We start from the raw sequence: 27028 nt of genomic DNA on the forward strand, positions 1-27028 counted from the left end.
CCTAAATACTCCCCCTCGGTCAGGGAAGAAGAGTGCAGTTCCTGATTCAGTTGTAGGGAATAAGAAATCCTCTGTAACTGCCTCTTTTATCCCTAGAGGCTGGGTATTGTCTGTAGCTGTAATTTGTCAGAACTTGAGAGGAGCTGACACTTGCTGCAGGAGAGCTGTCCTGCCACTTGTCTGCTGATTGCTGCCCATCTGATGCTGTCCTGAACAGATGTGAGCACTCCTGCTGCAGTGATGTGAGCTGAGCTTTGAGCTACAGGGGCTGGGGCAGGGTTTGTTGTTCAGCCTTACAAAGTGGTTGTCATGAGTATTTAAGCTGTGTTCCTGCTGGGTGCAGTGGGATTTTAAATTAGAGTTGCACATATTTGGACTGGAGAAGTTTTGCAAAGTGCTTGTTAGAGTTCATTCAACGGTTGGATAAGTCTGCTCCATTTGGTTTTGCTTCACTTTATTCCTCTTCACCTTCATACTTTTGTTCCTTGCTTTTTGACAGGTTTATTTTGACTTCATGTGCTTCCTATAGGGAAAGGCTTTATCAGGTAAGAAACAGTGTCTTGGAGCTTTTGTTCTGTCCTTGCTGTCTGAATGCCAATAGCTACGTGTCCTGTATATTTCAAATGACCTTTCAGAACCAGTGGTTTTTCAGGTTTTGTGTTGGGGATGCAGGCACTGGACTTCGGTAATCCTGATTGAGTGGCTGTGTGGTGTCTGTTGACTGGCTGCAGATGCCTGGCAGAACACAATGCATGTTGAAATACACTTCTTGAGGCTTGCTAGTTTGTCGCCATGCTTTTTTCTGTGGTTTTACTGGGCTTGAGAAAGTTCAGCCAGCCTTGTTTCAGTGTAGCCAGCTGCAGGCTGCCTTGTTATTTTTAAGAACTCCATTTTAGGCAGATTTATGACATTGGTTTAAAAGAGAGAACTGTCTCCATCTGTACCTTGAGGCAGCTTGTATTGAAACCCCCCAGGGGAAGTGCTACTGCTGAGGGTGGGAGGGGATTTTTAAATTTTTTAATTGTATTTTTCAGTGTGAAGTGAGCACTAGAGAGCTGGCCTGGTCTTGTTGCTGATATTAAAATACTGGACTTCTTTATTTTGCTGCTTATGGTCAGCACTCCTTTTCCAAGGATATGGAGACTGTCCTCTTGTTCCACAGAGTGCTTGAGTAAAGAAGCTCTCTTGAACACTTTGAGTGCTCCAGATGTAGTACTGAGCATCCTTAGTCTAGACCTTTGCATCACCGGCATAAAGACAGGGTTAATGGGTGTGAGTTAGGGTTTTTAGTTTTAAAGCTGAAGGCTTAAAGGCCTTCTGTTAGAGTGGCTGGGGTTGCAAAGATACCAGACTTAAACTGCTTCTTCAGTGCAATGTAAGTGCACTGTGTAAGTACCGATGTGATCCTCAGTACTTATATCTGTCCTTTGCCTAGATTGCAGCTGTCTCCTGAGTATTTTTTTCCTTTTGTTTTTCCTTCCATTCTTTGAGCTGGGAGACAACTCTACAAGCAGCCTTACAATGTTCCCCTTTCTTTCCTTCTTGTAACAAAATAGAGGAGTCACAGTCTTCTTGTGATGTGGCAGATGGGTGATTTGTCTACTTCATGTGTTAGCTGAATGATCAAAACTTGTGGCAGTGTCACTTTCAAGATTTCATGACAGTCAAATGAAGAGAAAATACCCTCCCCTTTATCAACAAGCAGAGCAGATCTGGTCCTGCCCAGTCAGGAAGCAATTGAGTAACGAACCTGAGAATGCCATGTGGAAGTATCAGAATAGTATGTGCTGACTGGCTGGGAGCAGTGGCCTGTGGCATTTTCAGCCACCAGCATGGCAGGTGCTGTAAGTTAGCTGTGAAAAATATTTCTCAATTTTTTTTAATGTATATTTTTACAGGTAGACATTTTTGAAGAGTCAGAAGGTCCACTCCAGTTACTGCTGCAGGTAAGAGATAACTTTTGTGTCTTCCTATTGACTCCTATTTTCAATCATAATTTTTCCTCTCATAGCTGAGATCTGTATTGATGCTCACTGACAAGAAAAATCTTGGCTTTAGCAGTGTGCTGTAAGTGTGGAGTGTGCTGCTGGAACGCTCCCAGCACCCTCCAAACTGAGAGCAGGACATGCAGTCAAAACTGAGGCATTCATTGGTCAGTTTACTGACTAACACGTGCCTTAAGTTTTAAATTTCTGTTTCAAATGTGACCTTCTCCTGAAAACCAGGGTATTGCTTTCAGAAAGGATGTCAGTGGTAATACTTCAGAGCCACTTCAACTTCTGTACTGACTTAAAAACCATTGGCATTGAGTGCAGAATGCGGCTGCTGTCAGTCATGTGGCAAAGGGAAGCCATGTTCTTGAGCCCTACTGTTTCTTAAAGGTGTGTTCTGAGCAAGCTGTTGTCTTTGCACAGTGCTGAAATGGTCATGAGTTTTTGAGCCCATGTGTGGTTCCTTTCTTTCCTCAGATAAGTATATTCTGACAGCACCTTGTTCATGTTCAACCTTAGGCTGCTGCAGCACCGTCCTAAACCAGGTGTTTAAATACAGTCCAGTCCCACTGTAGGTTTGTCCATGGAATTCTGTGGGGTTTGGGTTTGCTTCTGAAGGAGTATAGAATGGCAGTGATAATTGGTCCACTCTTTTCCTGATTTTTATTTAACAAAGGCAGCGTGAACCTGTAGGTGCCCATCAGGCAGGGCAGCGATGTCTTTTGGAGGACAGTCACACTGGGTGCATTCAGCATCATGGAATGGTTTTATGCAGCTTCAGTTCAGGTAGAAAAACAGGAGAAATTGCATTGGAGTGCCCTGTCTGTGGGCTTAGGTTGGCTTCTCAAAACAGTTCAGATGGCTGTAGCTTGTTTCTGCCTCTCCTGCAGTCTGGAGAAGTCTTGTGTGTATTGGCACTAACTGGGTTTGTGGATGAAGAAGCTTCTGGAGAAACTCCTCTAGCTGATTCCTTATATTGCCAAAGTCAGATCCCTCTGCCATGTGATGGATGTAGCTTTTTATCCATCTGAGGATGTCTTTGTCGACAGGAGAGGACTTGCTGTGGTGGTTGTGGCTCATGTTTGTTCGCATGGCTAGATGTACACACATAGATGTGGTGAGCACTCGGCATTTGTGCTTCCATAAGAAACAGCTTGGCTTGTGAAACTGAAACATTTTCAGCATTTGAACTCTTAATTTCCTTGAGAGAATTCTTGCTGATTAATTTGCATCTTAAAATCTCTATCAGACTATATTTATTCTTTGTTAACTAAGATCTAATTACATATCGATGACTAGGGTCTTAAGCTGCTAAAAGCTTTTTCTATGAAAGAAATGTTTCATGTAATTTTTTTTCCCTGATTCATTAGGGTGCTTTTTTCTTGGCAGTTGGAATTGTTTCTAAAAGCAAGAAGCATTTGTTGTTCTGTTTTTTTTTTCCTGTCTCTGAGTACTTCAAAAGATACTTTTAAATTGGCAGAAAGCATTGGTCTAACCATGATGTGTCTTGAAAATCCATGATTAAGTAAGAGTGTATCTGTAATTTGAGCTTGTTGCAGGCTTGTATCTGGCTCAGGCTTGTGATTGGTTTTTAGAATAATCTGCTCTGAGAGGTGATTTGGTAAAGTTTGCGGGGCAGCATGGCACTGCAGCAGAAGTCTACCAGCAGGAGTAGAAATGGGATGTTGCATCAAACTCATGACTTCAGTTGTGTGAATCATTCTGCAGAAGGATTTTGATGTACTTCCAAATCTAGAACACTCAGGCACTTTGACCCTTTGACCCAGATTTGGGGTTGTTTATAGCCTGCTCACATACTTGGTATTTCAGAACTGAAGCTTTCTCTTGTTTTATCTGCTGTCTTCAGTTCCAGACTCTTTGGGCAGTGCAAGGATGCAGTGATCTTTGTGGGCATTTCTCAGCAGCAGTTCTCCTTAAACTCCTGGAAGGAAAAATTGTGTTAGATTTGGTTCAGACTAAATGCCTTTAAGTGTCTTTGAAGATTCTGCAGCCTTATTTAAAAGCCTTCTCTGCCAAGTAGCTGTTACTGGGAAGGGTGGGGAAGGCAGTTAAGAGTTTCTGCAACTTGAAAAACAGAGGGAAAACAAAACAAAAAAGGGCAAATAGGATAGAGGGGGCCAAGAACAAGCAGCAGTATAAACTCTTGTTCTCCTGTTTAGCAGTCCATTGGAAAAGGTGATGAAGTCATTATGGTCTGTGCTGTCATTGCACCTGGAATGGTCAGTTCTGAAAGCACAAGAGAAAACTGCCTGTATGTCCTTTAAGTGCAGCTTAGCCCATATGGTGCACTGAACCAGTCACTGACGTGTTCTTCAGTGTCTGCAGGCAGTACCTTGACTTTTGAACAGCTGATGTGCAAGGATAGTAGTTGCACTGGTTACTGGCTCAGCTAATAGGGTTGTTCTGAGATCTTTGATGCACCCAAGTCAGAGCCATGATAAGCCTGCTGGCTTCTCTTGGATAAATAAATTACAGAAGTGTCATGTGGGTAGGCAGTGGGAGTCTCTCTGTGTCCATGAGGTTCTCTAATTTGGATCACAGCAGCCTGCCTGACCCCTCTGTATTATATGATTTTCAGACTGAATTGATGTTCTAAAGGTGTTACTGTATGGTTAGGATATTGTTGGCTGTAGGGTTGAACTTCAGACTACTTTTAGTCTCAGCATTCATAGGATTTTGTTTTTCCTTGCCTGTAGTTGTTCAGCAGCCTTTGGAATGTTTGCAGCCATATAAGCAGCGAGTTTCTTCTTGGTGCGTATAAGCATGGGCCCCTGGGTTTGTTAATTGTAGCTTTTCTTTAAGCTTTTGAAATTTTGCTTTAATTCTTGAAGAGCCACTGTGGATAATACTTCTCTGAATTAAATCCCTACATTTTTAAAACAAAGAGTGCACATTTTCATGTGGAGGAAAAAATGGCAGTTCTGTTGAAGTAGATTTTTCTTGAATGTCATTTTATTTAGGAAAAATTTTGCTTTATTTCATGTGACATAAACACTTTTCAAAATGTATTTTTCCCCTTGTGCAGTGTTTAAGGGTGTTAGCCTTTTCCCTGTAGAATGTTGGTGGGGGGGGGAATGAAAATCAGAATAGCTAAATGAGAGATGATCAAATGATTGATAATAATTCTGTTCATCAATGAGTGTTCATTTCTTTAATTGCACTTGGTAATTCAAATAGGTGGTGTTATAGAAAAACATTTTTTCTATTCTGTTGAACTGCCCATGTTGACAATTCCTGCTTCTGTCATGGTCTGTCCTAGTCTCAGCACCGGTTTGAATTGACAGCACAGATATATGGGATGTTGAGAGGATGAAAATGCCCTTCTCCATGCCCTGTAGTCTTAGGGAGAGTGTGAGGATCTCAATTTGGGGAGGGTACCTGATGTTTGCTGACACCTTTTCACTTCTGTCATGGAGTACTTTGAGCAAGTCTTGGTTTCTGGCCGAAGAGGGCAGAAAACGTCGATTTTTCCTGGTGTTAGTTTTGTTAGTCTACTTCTAGAGGAAAAATAGGAGTCTGAAATGAAATGCTAAGCCTTGTACTTTCAGGGAAAGTTTCAGTGTTGACAAAGCAGCAGTATTCTTGTTACAGTTTAGGATTGAGTTTCAGGGTTGTGTTGCTTACTCAGCCTCTGTAGTTGGTGAAATCAGGGACACCTGTAAAAGTAGGAGGGGAGTGCTGGTCAAGATCTACCTGAGGATCCTGCATGGTGTGAATAAGAAGTGTATGTAGGCCAGTGTCTTGTTTAGAATGTCTTCTGGATAGAAAAGGAAGGTGATGCAGTATTGCTTGGTATTTGTTGCTGTTTCTAATGGTCTTTAATGCCCAGTTTGAATCTTCCTTATTTCTGTTCCTGCTGCATTAAGAAAAAAACAAGCACTTGACTGAAGATCTCAGGCACTGTATTTTGAAATATCATTGTTAAGGATATCTTCTGAATGTTTGTATCCTAAAGCTGCCTCCTTATGCTGTGAAATGGTGTGCTTCACTGAAAATTGAGGCAGGAGCCTCGGAGTCCTTTGATGAATAGCTGGTACAGGAGCTGGGTTTGGGTTAGTGCTGTAACAGCTATGGGCTTTATGTGTGGAGTGACACAGAGTCAGGCACACTGCATGGCAGCAATGCTGTTGTAGGCAAAACCTGGTGGGCAGAATTGGTTTTGTCTGCAGGTAATAAAAGTCTCTTGTAATCAGCTTCCCAGGTTAGTGCCAAAGCAGTCTTTAGCAGTGGTGTTTAAATGTTTGTGAGCCTGGTGCTTAGCCTTGCTGAGATGCCATGGGGGTTGTGTCATGTGGAGGTGTCTAAGAATTGTGGTGCAGTCTGACGTGGCCATTGCCTTTTCTTGTCTGCAGGTGTATGCTTTCAGCACAGCATGGCTGTGCTCATCCACTTGCGAGGTCTTCCTGTTGTGGTGGGGACCGTGGACTGCTCTGGACTGACACTTGCTGCTGGGGGCGTGCATATTGTAGGGGGTGAGCTGGGTGAGGCTTCCATCCTTCTGCTGGGTATCATGTACACAGATGGGATAAGTAAAGGTCAAAACTAATGATTGCAGAGCAGTAAAAGCCTGATGTGCAAAATGTGCTTGGACTTGAGAGCTTCAAAATTCTTTGGAACACTGGTGCTGGAGTGAATGGCAGAGTCAGCTTAGGCTGTGGAAACCTGGTCTGGTGTAGAAATTGCTTGCACTGGTGTATATGAAGGAAACAAACCAAGCTTGTGTCTTGTTGCTTGGTGAGGAGCTGCGGTTCAAATCTTGGGGCTGTCTCCAGTGTCCCAGTTCAGTTACACCTGGGCTGCATCTCCACTGAACACAGGACAGTCTCTTGCTAGTTGCTTTTACTTGCTGGTTTTGCTGGGAGCATCCTTCCATGTGCTGTACACACCAGTGCTGTAGAAAGCCCCACAGCAGGCTCACCATTGAGGACAAAACTTCCTGCTGCTTTGCACTGAACATGAGATTTGTGCCAACTGCCAAAGTTTGCCATGCCCCTTGATTGATCAAGTCAGCTTTTTGTGGAGTTCTTTCTTTTTGTCCTCTGTTGTGCTCTGATAAAAGGGGAGGGAAAGCCCTGGGTCTGGCACAGATACACTAAAGAATGGAGGAGATAAGCAGCTGAATTGTGGCAGTGATTTGCCTTTCTTCTGACCTAAATTGACACAGGACCAAGTTTGGAAGTGGGACTGCTGTAGAGCTAAGAGTTTTGGTGTGGTAGTACATAGGGATTGCCAGTGGTTTGGAAAATCATTTGCAAAGGTAGGTCAGGTTTTGAAAAAGGCTGCAGTGATTCTGCAGTTTGCAAAGGTAAAACAATAGAGACTGTCATTAGTGAAAAGGAAAACTTGTCATAACTGCTTGGTTTTGCTCTGAATGATAATGTGAAAGATTTCTCCAGTTTCTGGAGGAACTCCACTGGAATTCAGTGATGTGCCAGGCTTGGGGCTCAGCGCTGACAGAGCTTAAGAGAATAAGAATGGCTACATCTGCTTAGCAAGGCAGAAGGCTTGTTTTAAAAGACAAAGGTCATGATCCCTGAAGGGGTCAGTACCAGTGGGAGTGCATTCTCCTCTGCATTGCCCTGATGTAAATGTACTTCCTGCTTGGTACCTGTAAGTATCTGAATAGTTGAATGGTCTTTAAAACCTGGCTGACATCATGATGGCTTTTATGGGGAGGAGAAGGTTCTCCCTTTGAAACAACAGAAATGTGTACTTCCAGTGATGTAGGTTTAGAAATGTTTTTCTTCTGGGAGTAGTGTCCTGTCTAAATCTTGAAGTATTTGTTCCTGAAATGGGCCTAATCCTCATAGGTGGAATAAGAAGTTCTGGAGAAGAGCCATACAGCTTTAGGGATAGGCCTAGTAACTACTTCTTGATTAATTGTCTTTATGATCTTGAGCACTTGAGAAATACGGATTCAAGGATTCATGGAATGGTTTGGGTTTGAAGGGACCTTAGAGATCATCCAGTTCCAACACCCCTGCCATGGGCATGGACACCTCACACTAGGCCAGGTTCTCAAAGCCTCATCCAGCCTGGTCTTAAACACTTCCAGGAAAAGGCCATCCACAGCTTCTATGGGCAACTGGTTCTCATGTCTCACCACTCTAATAGTAAAGGAATTCTTCCTAATGTCCAATCTAAATCTACCCTGATCTAGTTTGCCCCTTGTCCTGTCATCACAGGCCCTCATAAAAGGTCCCTCTCCAGATTTCCTATATCCCCTTCAGGTACTGGAAGGCTTCGCTAAGGTGTCCTTGGAACCTTCTCTTCTCCAGGCTGAACAGCTCCAACTCTTCCAGCCTGTCCCCATTGGGGAGGTTCTCCAGCTCTCAGATTATCTTTGTGTCCCTTCTCTGAAACCTCTCTAACAATTTGAGGCCCTTGTGTTGGGGGCTCCAGAGCTGGAGTATTCCAGGTGGGGTCTCAGGAGAGCAGAAGGGCAGAATGCTCTCCCTGTCCTGCTGCTCACAATTGCGTTGGTGCAGCCTAGCACAGAGCTGCCTTTAGGCTGCCTGCAACCATTGCCAGCTCACAGCAGGATTCCAAGAGTTACCAAGACAAAAAGCTTGGTCATGGCTTACTTTGGTTATTAAGTTAGTACCAAATTTAATTTAATTTTAGAAGAGATGTTCTGATGAAGGGTTCTCATTTCCAGGTCGTAGCTGTGACTGAGTCTAATGTTATTGCCAATCTGTTTGCTGTAGTTCAGGGTTCTTTCAGGAGAGGACAGAGGCTGAAAGAGTCTGGAAGCAGGGGCAAGCCTCTGTGTTCAGTGCTTGCTTTGAGCACTGAACTCTCCAAATAGCCTTGTTAAGAGCTGTGTGCTAGCTCCCAGTGAAGCCTCTGGCCTGTGGTTTCCATCTTGCGCTAACGCTGTGTTTTTCAGGGTAAAGTTGTTGAGCTCCTCTGTTGATGAATTGATATTGTGCAGTGTCCTATGAAATACCTGCTTGAGGAAGCTGTTCCTGAAATTAGCTGCACACAAAGGCCTGTTGAGTGTTGAGGCTGCTGGAGCAAGTTCTATCCTGTCACAGGGTGTGAGGGAGAACCCAAAGCCACCAGTTTCATAACTGCTGAGGATAAGGAAGAAAACTTTGGGGAGGGAGCAGTGATCCCGGGTTTTTCCCCATAGGAGTTCTCTCCTCTGAACTTTCTGATCAGCTGCCTGATCACACTCTTAGCAAATACTCTAGAAAAGTAACTTGGAATGTTTCTCCTTCCCTGGGTGGCTGAGTTGGTGTGAGTCACTCTGGTGTGACTTAAGCTTATAGGCAAGAGCAGTTTTTTTTGCTGTTGCAGGCTGCTTCAATGGAAGTGGAGATCAGTTTAAGAGCAGTGCTTTGGAGGAAGGCAGCAGATAATCTTCTGGTAGAGAGGCTTCTTTGCCCTGTGGTTATGATACTCAAGGTGGTGGTGGTGCCTCCATGGCAGCCCTTGGCAAATGGCCTGGTTTAAAAAGTGTGTTGGTGGAGTAGCTTTTCTGTGTGATAGAATCTTTATGACTTTCCTAAAGGTCTTTGATTTCTGAAGCATGCTTGAACTCAGAGTAATTCTTCATAAAGTAAAGCTAGTCCTTGTGCAGATGCAGCTCAGTTGGTGTCATTGCTGGTGATGAATTGCATGAACCAAGGTGCTTATTCTAGTGGTGCAAGACTGTTTTAACTTGCATCCATTTTGCACATCTTTAAATTAAACCTTCAAGATGCAGCCTTACTGTAAGGAAGATGGAGTCAAATGAAACTTATTTATATGTTTGTATCTTGACAGCTTAAAAACTGCAGGAATGTATCATAATTTGTATCTTGCAATTGTTGAAATTGAATGACAAAAATTTGAGGAGCAATAGTGGAAAGTCTGCTCAGTCGCTAAATATATCCTGAGAGAAACTCTTTGGGCAAGATTTGTTAAACCTTTATTTTATTTGTTGGAAGTGTTCCAGTGAAGACTGTCTGCTGGGTCACGTTGTGAGGAAGAGGGAAGCAAATAATACAAACATGCAAGCAGTACAGACAGTCTCCTAAACCTGGTTAAAGAAACTGCAGCTCTCTGATGTCTTTGAACTCTTGCATTTGTAGTGCTGAGCTGCCAGAGTGTTCCTGAGTGTTTCACTGACGTGGTAGCTGTTGAAGATTGTTACTGCCTTCCATTGTGCCCAGTTCTGTTTACTGGATTCCTGGGAGGGGGGAGAGAATCCTACGAAATATCTGCCTGGACTGTGAATAAACAGCAGGTTACACAGAGTTGTTCTTTGGCCTGAACCTTGGACCAGTGGACAAAGGTTGAGCTTCAATCTCTCATAGTCCAGTAGTAACCATTTTGAATGCATTTTTGAACAGATTCTGCACACTGTCACTTGGGACTCCTTATTTAAGAGATAATTACCTCCTTTACCTTCTGCAGACTGAAGCTTCAGAAGTCTCTTAACATCCAGCTTTTGGGGATTGTGGTGCATAAGCTTATTTTGTGTATGTCTTGATTAGTGATTGATATTTAATTGCATTTTTCAGGGGAATAAAATCAGCAGTGTTGCTATTACAAAATGACAAAACATCCTCCGAATAGAAGAGGGATCAACTTTGAGGTGGGAGCCCAGTTGGAAGCCCGTGACAGATTAAAAAACTGGTATTTTTTTAAAACCATTCATATTCTATTAACTCTAAGTCTTTAATATCTTAAATATTTTGTATCCTTACAATATTTAGAGTCCTGGTCATTGGTTTGTAGGAAACTAGATAGTTTATAAAAGTTGATAACCGAGTGGTGGGAATGGGCCCTAGATGCTGATGTGATGTGCCAGTTCTTGAAAAGAAGCTTGCTGGTGCTGTCTGTGTCTGAGCAGTAGGACTGCTGATGCATCTGGTAGGACTTCAGCCTTTGGAACTCCAGACTGATGCTTCAGGTTCTGTGCTACACACAGATTGCAGAACAGGCATCACAGAGAGAGAAGTGAAGTCCTTTGCAGTATGGAATACCCAGGGTGGTTCCTCACTACCTCCTTTGCATTGCTGTTGTGAGCTCCTAGGCTTCTAGGTCTGATAGAAGGGGTTATGTTCTGTGCTCCTTTGATGGTGGTCAGCTTATAGAACTCAAGGACTGGGTGCAGAAACACATTCCACACTAAGAAGTCTGCTCTGGAGCCTGTTGTGTGGATTTTAGTTGTAAGGAAGAACACTACTTGGGCTAACTTTGAGCCTTCTAAATGTGTTCGTTTTAGGAAGTCAACTCAAAAATTTAGCATTTAATAATTCTCAATGAACAAGGCATACAATGAAAATTGCTGGAGTCAAAGACTGCTTAAATAGAGGAATTAATTTGGTTTTGCCAGCTCTTAAAATGTCTTCCATCTCCTGAAATTAGCCTGAGTTGACTTTCATTTCAGAGTCTCTGTGTGTAAGACAGAGTTATGCTTTAGACTCTGGAACCTGCCAGCAGGTTAAGCATGCAGAAGTCACAGTGCTGAGAGCCATCTGGACATCCCAGAAGGATGGAGCATTGCCTTAGACACAGGGGACTCATTCCAAAACATCTGGTTGCAGAATGTTTCTCTGCTTCCCAGATACAAGGTGATTGGAGCTGTGAGAATGAGTGAGCATGGCTGCCTGTGGAGAGGACAGGCAGTATGGACAGGAAGTCACACCTACATGTTTTGTTGGCTTTCCTCTGGAACCACGAGGTGTGCAAGTAGGGGTTTGATCTGAAGCTGCAGGCATCTTTTGTGTTGTTGTGCTTTGCTTATGCAGCAGAAAAGCCACACCTCCAGACAGGAGATTTCGTGAGCTGTCTGTAACGAAGGCTTCCTAAAGATGTAGTTAGTGAAGATGGTGTTTGAATGAGGCTAATAACTCATGTCCATGGCTGTGCCATTGCTGGTGTGTTTGGATGAGAGCAGCACCTCAAAGCATGGGCATGTACAGTTCTGACGTGGGACATCTTGTGATGGGGGGAATCCAACACCCATACTTGCATAGATCCCTAGCCTCAGTCTGAGTTTTCAATGTGCTGCTTGGCCAGGGCCAAGCCCGGTTTGTTGGTTTTTAAAGACTTCAGTCACCTGTCTTATGCACAGTGTCTTGCAACTCTTTGATCTCACAAATTAGTTGAGTTTTGGAAGGTTTATTTTGCTTTTGCAAAGCCTTTGAAACCTCTCTCAGAAAGTCTATGTTTCTTTGACTAGTGATCTGCATCTGTTTCCATTCTTGGGGTTTGGAACCAAAATGTGGAAGAGGAGTAGGTTTAGCTTCTCTTGGCAATATCAGTGGTGCCAGGCTGCCAGCTCCCCATCTGTGGAGCTGTAGAGGGTAGCAGACTTGTTTTCCCTTTGCTCCTTTGACCTGCTGCTATGTGAACAGGATTGCTGTGTGGTTTCAGTGTGCTCCTTTTATAGGGACACAGAACTTTGCTGTTACTGCTTTTTGCCAGGGCTGTCCTGTCAGAGGTCTAAGCTTTTCCTGTGTGTGCTTTGGTACTGTGCTGGCACTTAAATGTGGGCAGAAGCTCTCATTTGATCAGAGGGCTGGCTTTGATTTCTGTGCTCGGTACCAAACATACCGGTCAGTTCCTGGGTGAGGACTGCTTCTCCAATAGCAATAGTTCTTAGGAATAGATTTAATCTCAGAGCCCTATTTACCTGCCTTGTATGGCAGTAGCTTGTTCTCTGAAATGGTAATTCAGGACTTGCAGGGTGTTTGGATGTGGTGCCAGCCCTACTGAAGAGGAAAAGCACTAGTGTATGCCAGTAGAGGAGTCACTGCATTGTCTGCTTCTTCCCAAAGTGCAAGTTGAATTTTGCATCTTTAGAGCTCTTACCAAAGATTAAGTATTGGTACTGGCTCTCTGAGATAGAAGTTCGCAGCAATTCAGTTTTGGTACACAGGAGATGAGGAGGGGAGATAGTTCAGGACTGAGGGATGGGAACTTCTTTAGTGAGCACTGTGAATTTCCAGCTATTTAGCTCTTCCCAGAACAGGATGGTTTTACACTTGTGTCTGTAGGAAACCCGTTTGCTGTGCTGTAACAACTTTAGGCTACTGTTGTGTCTGTCATTGCTAACTCTTCTCTGTTTGAGTTTTGCTGTTTGAGCTTTTGATTGTTGCTCGGGTTCTTAATAAAATCAATGACAGCAGGCTGGGCACTGTGGAGATTTTCCCTTGCTGTTTAGCTCATGCCTGAGGCCTTGAAAGGTACAAGTTCATCATTCCTTCTGAATTGAGCTGGAAAACTGCTTGTTGTGACCTCCCAGTATAATGCAAGAGGTTGTCTGATTTCAGCTTGTTTTCAACATTGTCAGCTAAAAAATCAGTACCGGGTGGGGATTTCTTCCCCAGGATCAATTGGCAGTCTTGAAGGCCCATAGAGGATGCTGGATTTGTGATTTGGGGAGGATGTGTTGGACCATCCCTGGTGGTGGTTGTACTCTTTTGTAGGTCTTCAGCTCTTGGCCCTTGGCTTTGTGTATCATTCAGCAGTTTGGTGGCTTCTTGTTGTGTTTTTACTGTTTTGGTTTGAATTTTTTTCTTTTTTGAGGAGGGGTTTGTGGGGTTTTTGTTTGTTTTGGGTTTTTTTTAATAAAAAGTCTAAATTTCTTTTGAGTTACCTCTAGCCCTTGGCATGTTCACAGGCTTTTTGGTGCAACTGTATTGATGTTCTGCATTATTCCTTTCCTGTCAAGATATTTGAGGACCTGAACCTCCTGACATGGCATGCTTGCTGCACCCTTTGAGGGCTAGGATACAATTGTTGGAGAAGGAGAGTTTGCACTGGCAGGGAGTGATGGTCAGAGCTGTTGAAAACTTGTGAACCTTGGGTCTTTATTTCATAGTTGCCAGTGATGTGTTTTGTGTCTGGAAGGAAGGTGGTGATATCAGGGAAGGGATCTGTTAAAGTGTTTGAATAGGTCTAACACAGCTGTTTACTGCTGTAGTCAAGAGCACTGAGTGTAAGTTTGCTGGTGCTGGTTGCTTCAGAAAGAGAAGCTGTGTTCAGATCTGGTGGTAGGTTGTCTAGAAGCTTGCTGAGAGCTGCAGTTCAGCAGGCTGAACTCTGGTCTCGCTGTCAGGTATGCTTTTCTTGACAAGGCAGCAACTCTTCCCTGTCAGGGAGTCTTCAGAAGGTGACGTGGGATAGGTGCAGGTGATACGCCTATGATGCATGGCTCTGGGATGATGGTTCATCTAGTGGAGAAGGTTCCTTCATTTGGGCTTGTCTCTCCGCAGTGGGAGGAAGCAGGTGGGTTGGGTGTGTTCACTAGAACTGGTTGTGTGCCTGGACCCAGTTGTTAGCTTCAGCTTCCCTTTTGATCTCTGAGAATCTGGACAAGTCCTAGGCCTGTTGCTGTCCTGATGGCAAAAGTGTCCTTCTGTCTAGTCTCTTGTTGAGAGGATCTGGGAATTCCTCCCCCTGCTTTTGTTGTATTTTGTAGGTCACTGGTTACTGCCTTTTGTCATTACCTGTCCCTGGTGCTAGGCAGTTGCTGAGGTAGCCAAGGATAAACTAACAGAACTGTGGAAGGACTGAAGGTTCCTCCCTGGGAACCTGTGCAGCACAGTGCTTGGAGTCACCTCCATATGCGATGCATTTTGTCACACCAACAAGTCACTTCTTTCCTAGGTAACCACTTAAAGATGTTTCTGCCACAAGTGTCTCACATTGTCTTCTTTTCCACAGCCTTTGCTGCCTGTGTTTTGAGGAGAACATTGGGCCAAGCTAATGCATAGCTTGAGGCAGGTGGCAGGGCCTTGGACTGTGGTTGCAGTGCAGCTCTTTTTGAACAAGTCATGACTGGGTGTGTCTGAGACCTGCTGAAGGGCTGCAGTTGTGATTAGCTTTTCTTTTCATCTGGAGGGTTGTAGAACGTGCTGCATTTCCATCTGAATTCTGACTTGTCTTTGTGTTAGCATCAGGCTTGATCTTTTTGAGTTACTATTTCTTTCTACCACTTGTTCTGTCTTTTTAAGTGTGATTTATCAGGTGAAGAGTACTTGTGGATTTGATTTTTGTTTTTTCCTTATCCTTTTCTTTAAGAATTCACTGGGGCCTTTCCTTTCTTCCACAGAGAACTGAAAACACTGACAAGTCAACATTTTTCTCCTGGCACTGTTACACTATGAAGGAGAAAACATCAGTGACTGATGTTCTCTTCAGCTGGGATAGTGGGTTATGCTCTGATTATGAAATACTGAAGTTAAAAATTACCAATGCAATTAAAGAAATGCACAATTTGTGAGGGCTTCCTGATCAGAAACAAGTGGATTTGACTCCTCTCATGTCCCTATCGTTTTAATACATGGAGACATTGTTAGTTAAAAGATCCAGGACTTTGCAGGTGAAATTTAACTCTAAGAATATGAAATTTCTCTCAGGCTCAGTGTGCCTGCTAGACTTTTGCTGTTGCACAGGGATGGTAATGCCTGTTGATGGATATCTCTGAGAGCAGTGAGTGTGTTGGCCTCCAGGAGTTCCTCTTGCCAAGAGGGAGCTGATGCTCTCAGCTCTGTCAGTATATGAAATCAAGGTCTAGGGAAGCTTTGTTTGCCTTCTTGCTTTCTGGTTCTATTTATTATTTTTTTTCCACCACAGATCAAGAGCTCATTAATTATCTCCCCTTCCTGCAGCCAGTGTTTGCTTTCCTGTTCAGTTTTGGGGTTCTTCCTTAGCCATTCATTCTTAGCCATTTTGTAGCATCTTTGTTGCTTACACAAGTGATAGGTCAAACACCACCAAGCTAATGCAGAACTAAAGATTGTCAGGTGTAGTTACCTGGCTCCTCAGCAAACCTGAACAAGCAGATCTGCAGATACTTTGCTTTTGATGGTGCAGAAGGCTCCGTTTGTGTCATGTTTTGTACTATAACTGTCTGAGACAGTTCACCTTACTCTTAACTGAAACATTTTAATCTGCCTCTTGACCAGGTACCCAGCTCACATTGAGGAGATTGACTATGAAGAAGGAAAAGTGCTTATCCATTTCAAGCGCTGGAACCATAGATATGATGAATGGTTTTGCTGGGACAGTCCTTACTTACGTCCCTTAGAGAAAATACAGTTAAGAAAGGAAGGATTGCATGAGGAAGAAGGTTGTGCAGTAAGTAGAAATGAGGACACTGGAGTATGGAACAGCTTAATGTGCATTTGTGCAAATCATGGCCACTAAAATGCTTCATTGTTGCTGTGTTGCCTGATGTGTAGGTTTTTTGTTGTTTATTTAAAATAGTGGAGAAGGAATCATTGTGATGTGTTAATGAAGCTGCATGTTTCATTAGCTCTCAGATGAAAACCCTCTGACCTGCTGTCTTGCAGGGATTTCACATCAATGACCGGGTGTTGGCTTGCTGGTCTGACTGTCGCTTCTACCCAGCCAAAGTTACTGCTGTTAACAAAGATGGTAAGGACTCACTTCTGCCTTTGTCTTACTTTGCAGGAACACGTTTCTGATCATTTTGCTTTCTTCAGTGCAGAGATAGTACAGAGACAGAAGACAACTGTGAAAAGTTCTATTGTCAATTCTGTGTCTTAATCTGCCTCTGTCTTAGTATCCCCTTTTCCCGAGATGAAAGCTTTCTGCTGGGGTATCCAGTCAGTAATTCCTTTAAGTGTGTGTTTGGGAAAGTGTGTTTCTTCTGAAGTTTATTGTCAAGCGATGCATGGAACCACTGGAAAGGTAGTGTAAAGCTGCAAAAATGCTTTGAGCGTCAGAAAGGAAGTGTGAAGGATTTGTTCTCGTGCTGTGCTTGCTTTAGGTTGAGGATATGTTGTAAGGTCAAGTAAAAAAAGTGTATGTGGAGTATTCCACCACAAGTATGTTTGGCTTTTGTGAAGAGAGCAACTCTAAGCTTCCACGTGCACCTTTATGTTTGCAGTGGCTATTTTTGGTAAATTGCCCTTCTCCCTTACCTGATCTATGGTAAGACCTCTGCTGTTGAAGTTTCTAACTTTTCTTAGATAAGGCAACTTTTCCCCAGAGCTAAATAAGGATCTAGAGTATTGGAGCTGTTAGAAAAAAACTGTTAGGCAGCTTCTGATCTTTAAACTTTTCTGCTTTATTTTCAAATTTTAGGTACATACACTGTGAAATTTTATGATGGTGTAGTTCAGACTGTCAAAAACATTCATGTCAAAGCTTTTTCCAAAGATCAGGTGAGTATTGTGTTTGTGCTACTAGTGTCATCTAAAAGGCACGGTTCAGGTGGCTAGATGTGGTGAATTAAAATATGAAGTGAACAAACCATTTCTATTGCTAACATGCGTCTGAAATCAAAGCTGTGCAAAAGAGGTTATATCAGTCTTCATGGTATAATTTGCCAAGTTCTTAGGTTCATGCTGTGATGAATGCATCTCTAGAACTAAAGAAGTCCTAGGCCTGTAAACAAAACATTTTCTAAGAAGTCTCCTAACCTGCAGAATGTGCAGTGTAAAGCTGGTGGTAGGGGATGGAAACAGGCTTGGGTTGTTTCACCTTGTTGGGATTGGTTTAAATACATGCATCTCAAAAATAAAGGGTGGGAACTCTGGAGGAGACAGAAACTTCTCTCCCAAAGTAACTACTGGATTGTCTTCAGGCTTTTAAGGAAGCTGTCTAGCAATCTTTCCTCTCAAAACTTTGGGAGGATGATCTTCTCCACTAATCCTCATTCTGCTTCTGTGGTTTGGCTGTTCTCCAGACCCTTCAGCTGCTCCGTGCTGTAGGTTCAGTCTGCAGCTCTTGCTGCAAGTCAGTAAGTAGTGAGCCACTCTAACAGAAACACCTGGAAGAATTTGTTTTTGCTGGTGGTGAGATGGACACAGTGCTGCTTCATGCTTCACTTTTCCTGTGTGGGCACTTTGCAGGACAGGCTAGGCCTGTGCAACTTGGTTAAAACTTCTGAAGTACTTGCTGCAGAATAATTTTCATTCCAGGAGTAGTTTTAAATTTGAGATCTGGCCACATGTTTGTGTGGTAGCTGTAGGCTGTATTTTTACTCATAGATTCACAGAATGGTTTGGGTTGGAAGGGACGTTAAAGATCATCTAGTTTCAACCCCCCTGTAATGGGCAGGGACACCTTCCACTACACTACGTTGCTCAGGGGCCTCATCCAGCCTCCAGGAATGGGGCATCCACAGCCTTCCTGGGAAACCTTCTGCTTTTAATTTTCTGGAAAGTTAAGTTTGATCAAGGAAATGGAATCCATCTCTTCAGCACTAAATAGAGATTCCAAGGGTTACTATTGCAGGCAATACTTGAATTGGTGGCTGCTGGTAAGAGGCATGGCATTCCTTAGAGCTGTCCTGCTTTGGGCATCTGCCCATCTAAGAGGAAGGCTCAGATTTGCCAGAAAGTGCTTGTGACAGCTTTCAGATGGCAGTGGCTGTGCCTGACTGAGGGGTGACAAATACTCGCAAAGGAACTATCTGAAAAAGTCGTTCATCACCATGAGTAAAACTTTTTTGCCAGATTTAACTCTAAATACATGAAGTTGAATGATGTTAAGGAATATGGTCCTACAGAGGAGGTGAGGAGGCTGTGAGAATGATCAGAGGCTGGAGAGCCTCCCCTGTGGGGACAGGCTGAGGGAGTTGGGGCTGTTCAGGCTGGAGAAGAGAAGGGTCCAGAGAGACCTTAGAGTAGCCTTCCAGTACCTGAAGGGGCTCCAGGAGAGCTGGGGGGAGGGACTTTGGACAAGGGCTGGGAGTGACAGGGTGAGGGACAATGGCTTTGAGCTGGGAGAGAGGAGTGATTGAGACTGGAGATGAGGAAGAAATTCTTTAGAGTGAGGATGGGGAGGCACTGAAACTGTGCTGTGGATGCTCCCTCCGTGGAGGTGTTCAAGGCCAGGTTGGATGAGGCCTTGAGTAACCTGGGCTGGGGGGAGGTGTCCCTGCCCGTGGCAGGGGGTTGGAACTGGATGAGCTTTAAGGTCCCCCTTCCAACATAAACCATTCTATCAATCTATTAAGTATTCTGCATAGGAAAGGCATGTTTCTGTGTAGCTTTGGGTGGGTTTTGTGTATGTTCTCTTCTCCATTTAACCACTGGCTTGGGAGATTACCTTAAAGAATTAAAAAAACCCCAAAAACCCAAACAACTTTCCTAGTGAACTCAGTTAACTGCAACAGAAGTAAATTTAAATAAAAACTGACAAACACAGCCCCAGAATTGGGCCACTGAAGAGCTCAAGATTTGGGTGTGAGTTGAGGTTCTTAAGGTGTGGATTCAGGTGCAGGACTCATGTAGCAGCATGGTGGCAGTGGAGGGCAAGTGTCTTGCTTCTGTTCTGCAGCAGGAGAAACTGTAGCCATGAAGGTGGAATGGATCATGTCTTAGCTGGCCTCCAAAGCAGCTGCTCTCTGAAGGGAGCAGTGTAAGCTGGGTGTGTGTTCCCGCAGAACACGAAGTTCTGTCCTTGGGTGAGTGATGGCAGCATGCTAACCACCTGCAATGTGCACAGGCTGTGCAAGGACAGGCTGCTATGGAGAGTTGGGTAATATCCAGAGGGAGTTCAGGCACTCTGTTTCTGGTCCAGCTGCTCAAGAATACCTTGCTGAAGGTGGTTCTTGTGTGTTTCAGTACCACATACCTGATTCAAATGAATGGTGCCGTGAGTAGCACAACTGATGAAGCAATATCTGGTGTTGTTTCTTGAGGTTTTCTTTTTTGAGTTTCCACTGAAACTCCTCCCATAGCTGTGGCATCTAATGAATCTACAGAAGACATATATGACTCTCAAAAGTGGTGCTCAGACACCTCAGAAGGTGAAATATTTTCTTCCCGTTTGCCTAGCTATTTTCATGAGACATACAGCAATGGCACAGAGTCACGGAATGCTTTGGGCTGGAAAGGAAATGAAAGATCATCCCATTCCAACCCCCTTGCCATGGGCAGGGATACCTCACACCAGCCCAGGTTGCTCAAGGCGTCATCCAGCCTGGCCTTCCAGGGCAGCTTCTCTGGGTAGCCTGTTCCAGTGTCTCAGCACCCTCACAGCAAAGAGCTTCTTCCTTGCTTCCAATCTAAATCTCCCCTCTCTGTTTGAAACTGTCACCCCTCATCCTGTCACTGCACTCCCTGACCAAGAAGCCCTCTCCAGCTTTCCTGTAGGCCCCCTTGAAGTACTGAAAGGTCACAATGAGGTCTCCCTGGAGCCTTCTCTCCTCCAGGCTGAACAATTCCAACTCCCTCAGCCTGTCCTCTCTCAGTAGGAGAGGTTCTCCAGCCCTCTGATCGTCTTCATAGCTTCCTCTGCACCCACTCCAACAGCTCCATGTGCTTTTGATGTTGGGAGTTCTGGGGCTAGACACAGCATAGCAGGTGGGGTCTCACCAGAACAGAGGGGCAGAATGCCCTCCCTTGTCCTGCTGGCCACACTGCTGAGGGTGCAGCCCAGCATGTGGATGCTTTCTGGGCTGCAGATGCACTTTGCCAGCTTATGGTGAGCTCCTCATCTACCAAGGTCCCCAAGTCTTCCTCTTCAGGACTGCTCTCAAGCCATTCTTTGCCCAGCCTTGGCAGCAACAACGAGAAGGTTTTGTGGCAAGCTCTTCTCCAGGTCAGGAGCAGATCTGAAACACAGCTCCAGAGCACAACTCTCCCAAGCAGTTGGAGTTGGGGTAACTGAGCTCTCCTTAGAGTTAAGTGATGCTCAGCAGGGTGCTCTGCACTGGCCTAAAATGATGAGAAATGTTGTCAGTGAACAAAGCAAATGACAGGTAAAACACAGCGTTGGAACATAGGACATTAGAACCATGTCCAGTTTCTGTGATACTGAAACCTTTAGTTTTTCCTTAGGCTTTCTGGGCTGCAGGTGCCCATTGCTCATGCTCAGTTTTTCTCCCACCAGTACCCCCAAGGACTGCTCTCAATCCCTTCATTTCTCAGCCTGAGTTGATACCAGGGGTTGCTCTGACCCAGATGCGGGGCAAGATGAACTTGTTGAACCATATGAGGCTTGCATGGACCCACTTCTCAAACCTCTCAGGTCCCTCTGAATGGCATCCCATCCCTCAGCTGTGTTGACTGACACTCACCTTGGTGCTATCAGCAGACTTGCTCTAAGAGTGCACTCTGCTGACCCCACTGCCAACAAAGATGTTAAACAGTGCTGATCGCAGTGCCGACCACTGAGGAGCTCCACTCGTTGCTGGTCTTCATTGGATGTTGAGTTGGTGACCACAACTCTTTGAAAGTGACCATCCAGCCAGTTCTTTAGCCACTGAGCGATCCATCCACCAAATCCATCTCTCTCCAGGATAGTGTGCACTACAGTGTCACAGGCTTTGCCCAGATCTGGGTAGTTGATATCAGTTGCTGTTCCCTTGTTCACCAGTGCTGTAACTCTGTCACATCAAATGGAACAGGCAAGATTTGCTCTTAGTGAAGCTGTGCTGGCTGTCACCAACCTTTTCCTTCTATGTGTCCTGGCATAGTTTCCAGCAGGATAGGCTTCCTGGTCTTGCTGGGCACAGAGGTGGGACTGAGTTGTCTGTGGTTCCCTGGTCTCCCAAAGAGGGGTGATGATTCCCCTGTCACAGTCCATGGGACCTTCACTCCACTGCCATTACTTCTCAAATGTGATGCTGCTTTATTTGCCAGTTCCCTCCAGACCTGTGCATGCATCTCATCCTGTCCCGTGAACCTGTGCACCTTCAGGTTCCGTAGAGGGTCTTGAGCCTGGTCTTCTCTTCTGGTGGCTGTTTCTTCATTGTCCCGTGAAGACACAGATGGTGTGGCTGGAGCAATTATTCGTGAAGACTGAGGAAAAAACCTCACTGAGCACTTTGGCTTTCTCCATGAAATCCCTTTCTTTTTGGCTTCTTTTTTCATTTTAATTTTTTCTCCATTCCCCTCTGTGCTAAGAATTGTTAAAACAATACCATGGAAGGAGGGGCAGATTGTACCTCCACCATATTACTGCATCTGGAGTATTTCTTGTGTCAGTGGTCTGCAAAGTGGCAATGGTTGAAGTGGCAATGGTTGAAGTTGATGTGAGCCAACTGCAGACAGGACAGTTGGGCTGGGAAGAGGCAAGGTACAAGGTACAAGGAAAGTCTTGAGTCCAGTGTCAGAGTTCTGTATAATTGAGATTTACTTCACTTTCTGTATCTAAAGAAGAACCAGGAGGCATTTGTCCTTTCTTGTCCTCTGGTCCTCGCTCAGACTTTCAGCTGGTTGTGCCTTGCAGAACCATGACTGGAAAGGAGCACAACTGATCTTCGATTTTTTTTTTTTTTTTTTTTTTTTTTTTTTACTGATCCAGGCACAAAGTTAGGAGGTTTCTGTTCAGCAGTGCAGAGAAGTCCTGGTGCAGCCTGCAGCCAGGATCATTGAAAAGGGAAAAATCCACAGTTAGCATTTGTCCCTGGTGGTGTTGATGTGGGTCTTGACCACAAAACACAAGGGACATGGAGTAGCAGAGTCCCCTGTGTAGAGAGGCATCACTCCTGGTTTGGTGTTAACAGAGCTATGGGAACATGAGATCAGCAGCAGCCTGCTGGCCAATTGCTGTTATGGATTTTCATGTCCTCTGATGCAGAAGGACAAAGTTTGTGGAGTTCTGCTTTCAGACTGCAGTTTTTGCAGTGCCCATTCCCTCCTGGGGAGGCTGCTGATGGCAGTGTCTTTACCGAACTCTTTACTGAGTACGGTTCAGTAGCAGTGGGAATGACAAACTCAGTGCTGGCCTGTCTGGAGTGAGATGCTCTTGTGGAAGTAGAACAGTTTTTGCATCCAAGTGATTTGTGTGTTTTTCCCTTTTTGTGCTCCTGACTCCTGCTCTTTCTCCAGTGTCCTGTGTGGGCTGGTAGGGACCTAACCTGTGTGTGAAGTGAAGGGACAGCAAACACCTCACTGAGCTGTCAAGGAGTGGGTGTGGTACGCTGTCCTGTTGAAGCTGCATGGGTCCTTGACCACTGGTGCCTCCAAGTTTTAGCCTGTGGGTTGCAATAGGATGTTTTTGTCGTTGTCCTTTGGGAAGCTGGACAGAGCTGCAGGGCTTCTGCGTGCAGAGGCAGGGGCACAGTTTTCATCTGCCCTTCTCTTCCTTCTAGAACGGTGTGGGGAATGCAAAGCCAAAGGAGAGAGGTAATGAAATTCCATCATCTCCTGAAAAGCGGGAGAGATTTAAAGAGCGGAGGAAGACAGGTAATGCAAAGAAAGACAAGGATGAAAAGACATTAAAGACTGAGAGGAAAGTCAAGCAGCCTGATAAAGAAGGCAAATTGATAGTCATCTCAGAAAAGGGCAAGGTCTGCGAGAAGAATCTGTCCAAGAATGGAAAAGAAGACAAAGAGAATATATCAGAGAATGATATGGAATATTCAGTAGATACAGAAATTGAGAAGAAGCCTGAAAATGACAATGTGAAGAGTCAACAGGAAAACACAAAAGAAACTAAACGAAAGCGTGGGAGACCGCCAATAACACCCCCAACAGGTACGGGGCTAAGCCAGCTACAGCCCAGGAGCAGGGACAGTGTCCTGCTCTGTCACGACCCAAGGGTTGAACTTGCACATTTGTAACTTGTTTCTGTTCAGGCTTGAGAGCATACTTGTGAGGTGAGTCTGGAGCCTCGTGGTTTGGCCAGATGAGGCTCAGGCCAGCAACCTTCATACACTCTCAGACAGGTCTGCAAGGAGGATGCAGGGGACTACGTAGGCTTGGACAGGCCAGGTGAAACTATTTGTGCAAGTTCAGTATTTTCCTTTGCAAGGCTTGGGAATTTGTATATAAAAGAGTTTTGCAGCTTCATATCCAGTCCATTTTTGTTCTCCATTTAAATGTGTAGAGCCAAGCTCTCAGACTCTGCAGCCTATAACTTTGGAGTTGAGACGTCGAAAAATCCCTAAAGGAGGTGAAGTCCCTTCCAAGCGTCCCAGGATCGAAAAACACTTGTGTGAGTATTTTTTGATGCTCGGCTCTCACAGCATTTATACATGGAAATTAGTGGAGCTTAACTGGGGAAACGTCTGTGGTGTTAACCTTGAACTGTGAGACATGAAACAGCTGACATGCAGGACTCCTTTCCTTAAAAGTGGCCACTCATGTAGAGCATCGTGCAGGGATCCCCTCCTAAAGCCTGGAAGCTGGATTTGGATAAAGGAGCCATGAGTCCTGTTCACAGCCATAGAGGATTATATTGCCTCCAATATGTAGAAGGCTATAAAAGCCTTTTTTCTAGTTGTAGAAACTAGTTACTAGATGATCTACCACATTCCTTGGCAAAGAAACTTTTAATACAAGGTAAGTATTCATGGCACTGCAGTCTGATAGCTTTTACTTGGTGTGCTGTGTAGTGATGCTGAAGAACATGAGTGTGTTGATGAGCAAAGAAAAATCCCTTCTCTCCAGCAGTACCATGAACAAGGAAGTGAAGATGTAAAGCCTCTTTGCCTTCCTTGGGACCATGCTGCACATACCTCAACCAGCTTAGGGGCAAAGTAGTTCATGTGTCTGGATTGCCTCAACTTCTGGTTTTACTGGTGGCTGTGGAGTAGTTGCTGTTCAAAGCAATGATTCACCAGCAAGATTCTGATCTTGCGTCATAAAAATCTCAGACAGTTCTGAGACAAGCCTTGTTTATAACTGTTGCTGGGGCTGGAGTTCTTACAGGCAGGTCTGACCAGCAAGGCTTTTGTTATTAACTTCAGTCCTTAAACAACTTGTTTCCAAACTGTTACTGGGAGGGAAGAGCTTTAGCTTGTGAGCTGTTTAGAAATCTTGCAGCTGGACAATATCATTACATCTGTCTGTCCCAGCTCAGGAAAAATTGAAGAATTCTTCAGATAGCCCTGAAAGAGACCAGATCAGAAGGCGATCTTCAAGACTCTCATCTAGTATTAGCCAAGAGATCTTAAATACAGATCACATCACAACTTCAACAGCAATTCAGCCTTTGAAAGATGCAGGATGTAACCAAAAGGAATCTGAGAAGGGTAAGCAGCTTCCTGCTATACTCTGGATTTGTGGTGGCATGGCAGTCATCTAGTTGTTGCAAGCCTTTTGTTTTCACCTGCAGGCTCGCTATCTGCAACGAAGACTAGTTCAGCAGCAGTACTCTGACAATTCTCTGCTGCCGTGATTGTCCTTTGCTTTGGATTCTCTCTCCATGAAGTAACCCTGGCATTTCCTCTGTATGCTGGGAGCTTTTCCAGTAGAGGGATAACTGGTCTTGCAAAAGCAGAGCTCCCTAGGTTGTAAAAGCTTAAAGGAAATGTGGTTGTTCTTCCTGTGGGTAACCTGGGGTGCAGGTTATGCTTGTGGAGGTGAGGTAATTAAAGAGTTTTAACACGTCTAGATTGAAGAAGTAACCCAAATACTAAACTTACAGTTCAATCCTTTCATTGAACTCTATCAGGTTTTATTCTTAGGCTCGGTTGGAGATAGTGCTCCCATTTCCTGCCCTGTGCTTCACTGCCTTTCCTATTCAGAGGGAGCTCTGATGATGGTGTGGGGAGAGCTATCCTTCTTTAGGCTATAAAGAGTTACCTGCCTGTATGTTTCTAAGAAGTTTTAAATTTAGAGGGTTGCTACAAGTAGCTGTGTTTATATTAACACGAAGTGTTTACAACAGCAATCAGTGTGTACACGGATGGATACTGTGATGAATACACACAGAGCAGTGGTCTGGAATATGCTTTCCTGTCCATTTTACTCAGCAAAAAATTTTTCCTCCTTTCTAGTTCAGTTAGAAGTTCCTGTTGAATCTGACCAAAGTTTCAGTGAAGAAGGCTGTCCTGGGAACACAGCACACAGCACAGCACTCAGCACGGATGACAGTTTGCAGGACGAGAAAGCTGAAGACACTGAGTCTGCCTCTGTTACTGTCAGAGCTCAAGAGCCTTCTCCTTCCACAGGTTCAGATTTTGATTTCATATTGCCATTTCTTAAGGAAGCTGATCTGTTTGTCCTTGTGTGTGTCACTAACAAAAAGCCTTCATTGTTGCAATGTTAACCACAGGGGGACATGAATATTTTTATTGCTTATGGGCATGTTTTTTGTTTGTGGGCTCAGGTTTGATCTTGTGCTTTGGAGATAGGCAGCAATCTCAAAAAGTGGAAATCCTAATTTTGAAATGACTGGGTGTAATGTTTTAGCATGTGAGTGGTGATGTTAACAAATGCATGTTGTCAGGTTATCGTTTAATGTTTGGAATTCTGGATGGGGTTGGACTAACACCTGCAGGTCTGTGGTAGCATTGGTGTTTGGGAATCCTGGGTGCATTTTTATAGCCTTAGGGTTTGGCTTCTGTTACATTTAAGCCTGGCACTATTTGGAGGCCTTGGTACAAAGTGATGAACTGACTCAGACATCTCAAGTGTGTGTCTCAGTAATGTTTGTATTCTTCTCCCTGGTGCCTGAGAACTGCACTTTCCTGGTGTTTTCAATGCTGATTTCCCACCCAGGTATAGCAGTGCCAAAGCAATTCTGTCCTGTGAGCAGGCCTCCTAACTTTAACAACACTCATGTCTGCACCTAGCCAGGGGACCTTGAACTACAAATTCCCTAGTTTATGCTCTGTTGAAGTTGAATTTTAAGTGGCACAGAACATTTAGAGGGATTTACAGTTGCTCTGCATTGCTAGAGGAATCTGTATGTGCCAACTTGCACCCTGCTTGGTTATCCCAGATTTGCCCTCCTGCTTGTACATGTCCTCTTCTACCCACTCTTGTGTAACTAGACAAATGAGATGTCCTCTCCCTTTGCTACTGATGAGCAAGGAAGGAATTTACCTCTTTTTCTTTGCTCATATCTGATGTGTAAATGGTCTTTTGCTATGTAATAATTGGAGCTCTTTTGATCTTACTCTCCTTCCTAACTCAGCTGATGGTAGATCTACCTGTATTCTAACCCTGGTATATCCAAGGGGAGCGGTGGCTGTTGTGACTCCAGTCTTAGGCAAGTGTGATGATGTGAAGATGCAGGTAGAGGCACATACAAGACAAGCAGGAGATCAGGCCCAGGCAGCAGGGGTTTAATGAAAGGCAGTTCCTGCCTGACCAGTCTGATCATCTACAGCAAGGTTAGCTGCCTAGGGGATGAGAGAA

The 27028-nt window shown here is 44.5% G+C and overlaps 1 protein-coding gene across 1 annotated transcript in view; it reads left to right on the forward strand.

Moving 5' to 3' along the window:
• Positions 1-10554: 10554 nt before the first annotated feature.
• Positions 10555-27028, forward strand: part of PHF20 (PHD finger protein 20) — a 58190-nt gene continuing 41716 nt past the window's right edge. The window contains exons 1-8 of the mRNA XM_054392077.1: positions 10555-10637; positions 15923-16094; positions 16310-16394; positions 17067-17146; positions 23032-23416; positions 23769-23876; positions 24739-24915; positions 25663-25836. Of these exons, the coding sequence (XP_054248052.1) occupies positions 10555-10637; positions 15923-16094; positions 16310-16394; positions 17067-17146; positions 23032-23416; positions 23769-23876; positions 24739-24915; positions 25663-25836 (1264 nt within the window). The remainder of the gene's footprint in view (positions 10638-15922; positions 16095-16309; positions 16395-17066; positions 17147-23031; positions 23417-23768; positions 23877-24738; positions 24916-25662; positions 25837-27028) is intronic.

Source organism: Indicator indicator, chromosome 24 (genome assembly GCF_027791375.1).
Source record: "Indicator indicator isolate 239-I01 chromosome 24, UM_Iind_1.1, whole genome shotgun sequence".
NCBI lineage: Eukaryota > Metazoa > Chordata > Aves > Piciformes > Indicatoridae > Indicator > Indicator indicator.